The sequence below is a fragment of the Triticum urartu genome, chromosome 1A (genome assembly GCF_056163025.1).
Source record: "Triticum urartu cultivar PI428250 chromosome 1A, HENAU_Tu73, whole genome shotgun sequence".
NCBI classification, from domain to species: Eukaryota; Viridiplantae; Streptophyta; class Magnoliopsida; order Poales; family Poaceae; genus Triticum; species Triticum urartu.
Genome location: NC_141873.1, coordinates 583,370,915 through 583,381,208, shown reverse-complemented (window position 1 = coordinate 583,381,208; position 10,294 = coordinate 583,370,915). Strand labels below are relative to the sequence as shown.

At 48.8% G+C, this 10,294-nt stretch overlaps 1 protein-coding gene and 1 pseudogene across 1 annotated transcript; one reads left to right on the top strand and one right to left on the bottom strand.

The window, feature by feature from the left end:
* The first annotated feature begins 1,083 nt into the window (after window positions 1–1,083).
* Window positions 1,084–5,653, top strand: LOC125533218 (uncharacterized; annotated as a pseudogene).
* On the bottom strand, window positions 1,847–3,928 carry LOC147993099 (uncharacterized). Its single transcript, XM_087542257.1, has one exon. The coding sequence runs from the start codon at window positions 3,523–3,525 to the stop codon at window positions 2,671–2,673; it is 855 nt and encodes a 284-aa protein (XP_087398383.1). The 5' UTR covers window positions 3,526–3,928; the 3' UTR covers window positions 1,847–2,670.
* Window positions 5,654–10,294: the final 4,641 nt, after the last annotated feature.

Genomic DNA, 10,294 nt, shown 5'->3' with positions numbered 1-10,294 from the left:
AGTGAAATTCCATGCGGGGTAATCGTTGGAACCCGGGCCACCAATAGCAATCTGTGCTATATCGCATGCGTCTGACTCACTAAACATGGTGGCAAGCTTGTTCCAGTCCCAGCTAGTCCCAGTACTGTCCAGAAAATTTCTTGCGCCCTCTTCTACTACTTCTAGCACATGTATGTTTTCTTGAGAGAATTCTTGAGCTGAGAGAGTTGCAAGGTAGGAAAGAAGCGGCGTTGCAAGAGACGACGCCAACAGTCGGCGTGTTGGACGTGCTACCGACTCAAATTTAAAAGAAAGCGAACGATCGACTCAAACGGACAAAAAATGAATGAAATCGTCGTCCGTTTGGGTTGGCCTATTGGAGTTGCTTTTACGGACCGAAAAGTAACGTCGACTCGCAAGGAATTAGAGCTGGCCCGGCGTGCAAATCAAATTGCGTTTGGAAGCAAGGGGTCTTGTAGTTGTCGGGCACATTGAACTCCACAGCAGACATATCGACCGATGCAACTACAAACCAGAGTGCTTCACTTTTCACTACACGGCCTACTTCAGCTACGCAGGATCTTTTCTTTCCTTCTTTCGCCGAACCTCTGTGTGTATTGATTGAGCTCCATTTTCCAACGAGAGGAGAGCACGGCAGGCAGGAGTACAGAAGATCGTGATCATTGGATTTTCTTTGGGAAGGCAAGCATACAGACTTGGCACCAATGCATGCTTGTAGCTTTCCCCACTTGCACGCATATGCTGCATTGCAGCATGCACGTACAGCCAGACAGGTCTTCATGTCGGAACAAACGAGCACTTCACATCACTGTGCTACTGTGGAGCACTACTAGTGCTCCTATACGCCTAGCCATACCTCCGTCAGTAACAGCAGGAGTAGTAAGCTTAGGAGGTAATAGCACCCCAGCTACCTTAACTTGCACAGCATGTGATAATCTAGTCCCAAACTTGTAAAACTTGACTAAGTCATACCTCAACTTAAATCTCATGTGATGTTTTAGTCTCAGACCAATCACAGCGTGCCAATTGGCTGGGCCGGTCAGCGTGTGCAGTTTTGCACAAAACCCCCTGCCGTTTGCCTGATTCAACCCGCGCCGCCTGCTCCCCTCGGCCGCCCGCAGCTCCTCGCTCCGCAGGCTCGCGCCGCCGCCGCCGCCCTCTCCGTCGGCCAAGCAGCCTCCTCGTCACGCGCCGAGCGCGGCCGCTGGAGCCGATGGCAAAGCTGGTGCCGCCCCTCCCGGCGTCGTCGCGCGCCTCATGGGCCTCGAATCCTGGCCCGCCGCCCCCGGCGCGGCCGCGGCCGCGCCGCCGAGGCCGCAGAAGCAGAGGAAGGTGGAGGCGTCGGCGGGGGAGGAGACAATGAGCCGGCGCCGGTGGTCGTGATGCTGCCGCCGAGCCGGCGCCCGCCCGCGCCCGGCTCGCCCACGCACGCGCCGCGGAGCCACCACAGCGCCGACCTGTCGGCGAGGAGCCCCAGGCGGATCCGCCTCGTGCACGCCACCGCGTCGAGGCTGCTGGAGCCGGTCGCGCGCGAGCTCGAGGGCCGGCGCCAGGCTGCAGGCCATCGCGTACGCCTGCTCCTCGCCGCAGCACCGCGGCCACCCCGGCGCCCCGCAGCGGAGCTGGGGCACGCCAGGCTGCAAACCAGACGAACTATTCCGACTCATCGGCTCCTCTCAATAATGCTGAGACTATATATAATTCCAATGATCAATCACCCGAGTTTCACAAGAGCTATCAGGTCAGTTTTGACGTTGCCCTACTGCTTCATTTTGTCAACCTTTTATATCTCTTACTTATGTTTACTTCAGCAATATTGATCAGTCAATCATGAAATTACCTCTTTGATAGTATGTCCATACGATGAAATTGTAGTGCTTATACTTATCACTTTGTCTAATGGTAGAGACTGATAAGGAAGCACTTACATGAATCATGCCTGGTACATTTTGTGAATTTGTTGTTAAAATAATGTTCCTCGGAATGTGATTGGATGTTCCCTGATCTTTACTGAAGTATGTTGGAACCGTTCTCTCACGGGATGGATGGAGGTAGAAGAAGAAGGAGCACAGAAGAAAACGGAGAAAGATATACTGGATTTCACCGGGCCGCACACGGCCCCGTTACACTATTCCAGAGCACCAATTGCCTCACTATAAACATGATTACAACCGGCTTTGTAGCCCTCGGCAGCGACGCAGCGCCCAAGCTTCTAACGCCCTACAAACATGATTACAACCGGCTTTGTAGCCCTCGGCAGTGACGCAGCGCCCAAGCTTCTAACGCCCACACACGCATGAACTACTGGCTGCTGCATGCGATCCGCTCGGCCTCACGCAACGCACAAACGCGCTGGACGCGGCTCGATCCATCTGATCGCAACGGCCAACTGCATGGTGCGTGCACAGCTCCTAGCTCCACGCCACATGCACGTCAAGCTAACTAACTCCAACACACGCACGCACACGGACTCACGCACACACACGCACCTACGAACCTGGCACGGCCACACACCGCCACACACACATACGCCACATTTTCGCTGCGTCCCGCCCGTCCCGCACGCATCCGACGCGTCCGACACCATCAGTACGTCCCGCGCGTATCCGACGCGCCCAACGAGCCCGACCACGCGTGGCTTATTCCAACACACACCCTCTAAGCCACGGCCTAGAGGAGTCCGTCATCATCGACGTTGGCACCGACCAAGAGAGCTTGCTCCGCAGCTGGTCCTTTCCGCAGCTGCGGGCACTTGCGTCGGAAGTGCCCGTACTCCCCGCACTTGTAGCAGCTCCTGCGCCTGTTGCCGCCGCTCCCCGACGCCATGCTGCGCCCGTCGTCGTCGTCCCGAGCACCGCCGCGTCGACGCTCCCGTGCTGCCCACTGCGCCGCCGTCATGAGCAGCTGCTCACCCCCGCGCTTGCCGCCGTCTTGTCCACGGCGCCGAACCCGCTCGTCGAACGCAGGTAGTCGCCCGAGCGCTTCGTCGAACGCCATCGTCGTCACGTCGTGGAACTGCTCGAGGCCAGCGACGACGGGGAAGAGGCGATCCGGCACCGTATCCAGCAACTTCTTGACAAGTGCTGCGTCGCCCAGCGTCTCCCCGAGGTTGGCATACCTCGCCGCCATCGCCGCGAGCCTCCCGCCGTACACGTCGAGCTCCTCGCCGTCCGCCATCTTCATCCGGTCGAATTCGCCACGCAGCGTCCCCAGCCTCGCCGCATGGACCCGATCGGCGCTGACGAACCTCATCTTCAGGGAGTCCCATACCTCCCTGGCGGTGAGCTTAGTCGACACCTGCAGCAGCACATCCTCTGGCAACGCCACGAGGAGCAACGCGCGCGCCATCTTGTCCTTCTTGGCGTTCACCGCCGCGTCGCCCGGCGCCACAGCCTCCCATACGGTGTGGACGTCGAGGATCGCCTGTGCCTTGGTGGCCCAGACCGTGTAGTTGTCCGCGGTTAGCATCGGCATCGCCATCGTCGCCGATCCGCCCGCGCCGCCGCCGTGTGGGACGAGCGCCATGGTCGCCGGTGATCGTCCGAACCGAAGCTCTATATACCAATTGTTGGAACCGCTCTCTCACACGGATGGATGGAGGTAGAAGAAGGAGGAGCACAGAAGAAAACGGAGAAGGATACACTGTATTTCACCCGGCCGCACACGGCCCGTTACACTATTCCAGAGCACCAACTGGCTCACTACAAACATGATTACAACCGGCTTTGTAGCCCTCGGCAGTGACGCAGCGCCCAAGCTTCTAACGCCCACACACGCACGAACTACTGGCTGCTGCATGCGATCCGCTCGTCCTCACGCAACGCACAAATGCGCTGGACGCGGCTCTATCCATCTGATCGCAACGGCCAACAGCATGGTGCATGCACAGCTCCTAGCTCCACGCCACATGCACGTCAAGCTAACTAACTCCAACACACGCACGCACACGGACTCACGCACACACACACGCACCTACGAACCTGGCACGGCCACACACCGCCATACACACACATACGCCACATTTTCGCTGCGTCCCGCCCGTCCCGCGCGCATCCAGCGCGCCCGACGAGGCCGACACCACCAGTGCGTCCTGCACATCCCGCGCGCATCCGACGCGCCCGATGAGCCCGACCACACCACGCGACGTGGCTTATTCCAACAAAGTAATGGTTTACCAACTTGGATGACTTGGCATTCATTATACTGTGATCAGTGGTCACACTACTTTTTGTCTAGCTTGCTATTGAAATTTGAAAATGTTCTTTTGTTCTAGTTCCAGGGTGACCAAGGGGCTGATTCTCCTGCTACGTGCACAAATGACGAGCCCAATCAGCCGAGCCCAACATCTGTCTTCGAAGCATGCTTCTCACACGATGCTTCCTCCTCAGGAAGTCCAACTGAAAAGATCGGTAAATACTTTTGTAGTATCACCTTGAATGTTGTACTAGGATGTAAGGATACTTTGTAGATAGTAACCCCTGCAAACCATTTTACTTTTAGTTATCTATAAAGCTAGGTTGAAAGGCCTTTTCTGAAGAAAAAAATGTGTGCTACAAAATAAAGTTTCCTCTTTATTTACTCTACTTCTGTTGCTGATCTGAAGTAAGAATATATGTTTATATGCTGACGAAACCTTAAATGAATAGCTATGTTTTGCATAAAATGCATTTGGCCACGAAATTGATTGCTTTAGTGCACATCTTGACGCGGTGTTGCAGATTAAAGGTTTGTATCACGATGAGTAGCGGAAGAAACAACAAATAGTTTACATATATTACTAATATTTGAACTATTATAAGACAGTGTTCTGTTACGCTATCTTCTAGTTAACTTTGCTCGCCTGAAATGAACTCTCTTTAGAGAGAAGCTTAAAACAATTCTGATTTACAGAATGGATTGAATTAGTAGGTTTTGACGTGTGTAATGGAGTATAGATTATGATGATAATGTATGGTTTCTTCTTTTGTCTGCAGAGAGTACTGAATTCTTTATTTCAATGGAGAACAAAATGGAAGATCTCTTCAATCTAGAGTCTGAAATCGTAGATTTGTCCATGTCCATCGACACAATGAAGACTGATGATCACGGCAGCAATGCAGAAATACCATGTGTTCAGAGTTCTCCAGTGCATGATTTTGAGTTCCTAGAAGGCAGGCTCCACAGCATCGGAGAAGCCATTGCAAATGCTGAGCTACTTCTGGACAGCAGCCTCTTATGTGGCACACCGTCAAGTCTATCACTCCATTCATTCATAGTTGAGATGCTGGAGACCGTTGAGGCCGTCTTTGGCGATGGATCAGAGAGCAGCTTCGGCTTCCAGGAAGAAAACAACTTTCAACGCACCAACTTCCTGTTCGACTGCATCGTCGAGTCGCTGGACTCGAAGTTCCGCGACTTCGGGAAATGCGGGTACAAGGCTTTGTTGCGAATGCCTCTCACCATGAGCAAAGACCTGCTGAAGAGGGAGATATCCAAAGAGATCGGCAGCTGGAGCGATGTTTCATCGGACCGTGCTGCGGAGAAGGAGCTGGACCAGGTGGCGGCGGCAAGGTGTGACAGGTGCCGGACCGAGGCGTTCGACATTAGCGTCGCCATCGAGGACGACATACTCGAGGCCCTCGTCGGTGAGTTCACCTTCAACCAATGCTGCTGAAAGTGTGGAAGTTTACTGGTTAACATGGCATTGGTCAGGCATGAGTAACACTTTGCAGATATGTACTCTATTTCTCCTCCGAAGATGTTATACAGCGTCATGTAGTAATATGGACGCTCCCCGCCCCCGGTTAGTCCCAGATTTAATTCAGGTGTGCTATACTGCGGGTTGAATCAGGCAAATGGCAGAGGGTTTTGTGCAAAACTGCGCGCGCTGACCGGCCCAGCCAATTGGCGCACTGTGATTGGCCTGGGAGTAAAACATCACATGAGATGCAAGTTGAGGTATGGCTTGGTCAAGTTTTATAAGTTTGGGACTAGATCATCACATTCTGTGCAAGTTAGGATACCTGGGGTGCTATTACCTCTAAGCTTAGCTAGGCTGGCCAAGGCAGCACTAGGTAGTAAATTCACCTACAGAGCGAGTAGTAGCTTTTTGCACGCACAAGGCTGAAGAAAGTAATGCATGCACGGTGTATCCATCTAATGGAGACGACGATGGGAGGGTATCAATCAATAGACAGAAAATGTGTGCAGACGGCTTAGCATGCCTTCCCCACTTTACACATGAACGCTACTACAGGTGTACAGATGACATTATCCGTATATAACTTTGAGCATTGTTTCTTGGTGTATCTTATGATCAAATTAATGGTGGAGACATGGTCAGCGCACACATCCTTCAACAAAAGGTATCAATGTAGGACTCCCGAATGTTTCATTCCTGATGGAGGCTTAACCGTGGTTATGATCCTACATTCTTTCACTTTCATGTCAGATGCCACGATATCATCTCGAAGAATGTTGTGGAACGAGGAGAAAGTTCTCCCCGCCCTATCCAAGTGTCTATGGTGCAAGTGGTGGTTGGGCTCGATGGTCCCTCGATCTCGATGTCGCCGTGAGGGATTACTCCGGTCGTTCTTCGCATTTTAGTTTAAACTAAGCACTTGTTTCATTAAAAGGCGTGGAGTGCTAGAAATTGCATTGAAGTTAGGCGTCATCATCTCAATCAAATTGACCTTGTACGCTTGTCTGGGCTGGTCAGCTTGCCGTTGCTTTATTTCCCTTCCCAGATTTGACGTATAAATAGATGAAAACCCGATAATCCTCACATCAAGCCGCCTGGTCTATTGGTTGTGCTATATCCATAGCATGGCAGAGGTCTTGACTCTTGAGTTTGACGTCCCATGACGGCGCAATATTTTTTATGTTTTTTTCCAATTGTGGTTGCCTTATTTCCTGGCCAGAGCTAACGTATAAATAAATGACAACCCGAGATCCAACACGTTATTTGTTAAGACGGACGAAAATCTTATGGGTCCCATCGTAAATTTAAAAAAAATGGAGAAACGATCCGTCTTTTAATATTAAGTAAAGATAGAGATTAAAAGAAATGCCAACCTTTCGTGCGTGCTCCAAGGGACCAGCACGGCAAACGATGACACAAGGGGGGAAGCCGACACGTGCACCACTTTTGGTGTTATATTAGTCTGATTAAAAAATATATATGATACATACGCGTCAAGATGATCAGTGTACCAACCAGTGACACGGTCAAGGCCTTCAAATCATTGGTGGTTGTCGTTTACATTGTTTATTGTAGTTAGTACGAATTCCCGCTATACGAAAATGGTGTACGAGCGAACTCAGCGTATCTAAGATGGTTAGGTCTTTTGTGGTGAAACCAATCCATTAAGGTAAGTTTAAGTTGTAGACTCTGTTGCTCGCATTTTTATAAATTTATTTCAGATTTTTCTGCCTTGTTTCGTTCAGTGCGATTGTACTGTGTTTAGAAAAATGAAAATGTAGTAAGAGTTCTACGTCGGGAGTTCTCCCAGTGAAAAGAAAATACATGGCCGATTATTGCACGGTCACGGGGAGAGTACGTTTGCTGCTCTTTTGTCCCGTCCCAATCCAACTCCAGCACTATCCCTTTTTCCATCGTTCGTTGCTCACTGCTAGGTAGCTGATCGATCGGATCAATGATCATTTTATAATTTCACCTTGTTTGATCAGTTCGGTGTACTAAGTGACAGTGTATGGAGATCGGTGCATGACGTTGTTGTGATGGAGATGCACCAGCTGATTTGTGCTGGCCGTATGCATGCATGCATAATGTTCAAACATATATTCACCACCACGTTGTCATGTTGACAACATCCTCCTCATCAATCAAAAGAGAAAAATAGTCGATCGAGAATAGAGTAACACTTCGTTCCCTGTCGGGGGTAGCTACTAGCTAGCCCGCGGTACGTCAATTGATTGATCCCTCTCGGAGCTCAGCTCCGGCTGTAAAACGGCCGGCGAGCCACTGTGTGTGACGCCAGCCACCCATCCATCTCTCCGGCTGCCCGGATCGATACGATCACGTACGGCCGGTCAGGCCGGACGAACATACCGACGTGAGACGGGACGGCACGACGGCGGTGGGCGATCGACGGGGTACGTGCGTGCGTCGGGAGCGGCCGGGATGCAAGCGGCCGAGCGGGGGAACACCATGCCATCCCGACAGCTGATGACAACTTAGACATCTAGTGCACATGCGGCCCGGCGACGACATTCGACATTCAACATGCATGCATGCCCGCAACGTACGTGCGCGCGCGCGTGCAACCATATATGGCTGGCCGTGCGACACGGATGTCCTATTTGCACATATGTACTATTTTTGTTCTTTGCTCCTTAGAGCATCTAACTAATTAATGGGAGCATCTATCTACCAGATAAAACCACTCCTCCACTCTCACATCCACACTCTGGACCCATGTTTCTCCCTCAAATTTGGGAGAGGTTTTGCTCTCCCAAATCTTGCTGCCTCGGCAGCCCCTCTCCCCCATCTCACCTCGTCTCGCCTCATGCGCCGCACCCCATAGCAGCCACCACCCCGCTCCGGCCAAGATCTAAGGAGGGTCACTGAAGTTCTCTGTTCTCTCTGGATTTTGTGCTCTGGCTGGATCTTATGTTTTAACCGGATTTACGTTATAAAAGAATTTTTGGCTGGATTTTACGATCTAGCTATATTTTATGTTCTACCTGGATTTTACATTGCATGTACAAATAATGCCAGAAGCATGCGTGTTCCTCTTGCGACTGAATAGACAGGTGTTTACTTTTTCCTGGCTTATCTATTCCTGTAATCGTGTAACCATTGGCCACGATCACGACCGTGGGATGGCACTGGAGAAATGGATCAAGCCGGCTTGTTGGGAAGTGTTGAATAAAAGGAATAAACAGAGAAGAAGCAAAGTTTACGTGTTGCCAACCACTTTAGCTATATGTCAGGCGACTGAATTTTCATTTTTGGATCACTCAAATTTGTAGCCCTTGATTCGAGGTGCTTTGTGATACGTGTGAAAGCTTGACCTGGATTTGACTGATCCGTTTATTTGTTCAGTCGATTTCTTGTCTTTTCTTGCTGACTGTGTGATGTCCTCTTCATGCATGCATGTCTCCAGCTCACTCTTGCATGGATGGATGAAATGCATGTCAATTTTAGTCTCTGTGCGTGTGCATGCTTCTTCTCTCCCTTGTGTTTTATGTCTTCTTCGTTTTTGTTTTTTAGTTGGGTTTCTTTTTCTTTATGTGTATTTTTGGACATTGGGTGTGTGTAAATATGTACGCGCAAGTAATATATAAATATGTGTACAAATTATACTAGAGTGCATAAATGTCACTATTATTTGTTTATTTTTATGTATTATTTTTTGTGCTAATTGTGTGGAAGTTTTTGTTATTTTCTTTCATCTTTATTGGTAATACCAAGACAATTAATTTATTTTTTCTTAGAAAATGTCATTTATTATTATTCTTGTGTGTAAGTATGCACACATGTACTAAAAGAATATGTGTGTAAATTATACTAGGTTCTAAAAATTGCACTATTAGATGTGTCTTCCTTGCATATTACAAAGAGTGTAATTTTAGTGCGAAGTTGTGTGCAAGTATTTTTGTATGTTTGTATGTTTACCTGATGTCCACTATGTTTGTGATCTATTTTTTTGTCCCAATTTTTTCCCTTGCTGTTGTGTTATTTGTGGAAGCTTAGATGTGACATACTTAGAAAACATCTAGATGTGAATTAGACAAACTGTTTTTGTATTCTTTGTTCTTAAAAGGTAATACCAATGCAACTAATTCATTTTTACTTAGATTTTTGTATTTTGTTTCAGTTTTTTTCATTTTCTATCTTCTTATAGGGTAATACCAATGCCGCTAATTCATTCTTTTAGACAAAAACTTCAATATTATTTGGATTTCACTTTAATTTTTATTTCTGTTAAGGGGTAAACCGGTATCCCTAATTCATTCCTTCTAAGTAAACTTCTTTTTTGCGAAAATTTCACTATATGTATGCTTATTCTTGCATATTATAAAAATTCATAATTGTGTGTAAATTGTGTGCAATTCTTGAAGCCCTTTACCCATTGCCTCTTTTATTTATGTTTGTATTCATTTTTTATTTTTTTCCTCTTTCTTTTCCGTTTGGTTTTTTATGTGTATTTGTGCGGTGTTGGGTGGGTGTATATTTATACACACAAACTATACAGTAGGTGTGTAAATTTATTACTCCCTCCGTCCCAAAATAAATGTCTCAAGCTTAGTACAACTTTGTGCTAGAATTATTTTGGGACGGGAGGGAGTA

Bases quoted from the DNA above. Each gene is read 5' to 3' on its own strand.
- LOC147993099 (XM_087542257.1), bottom strand. From the start codon at position 3,525: ATGGCGCTCGTCCCACACGGCGGCGGCGCGGGCGGATCGGCGACGATG.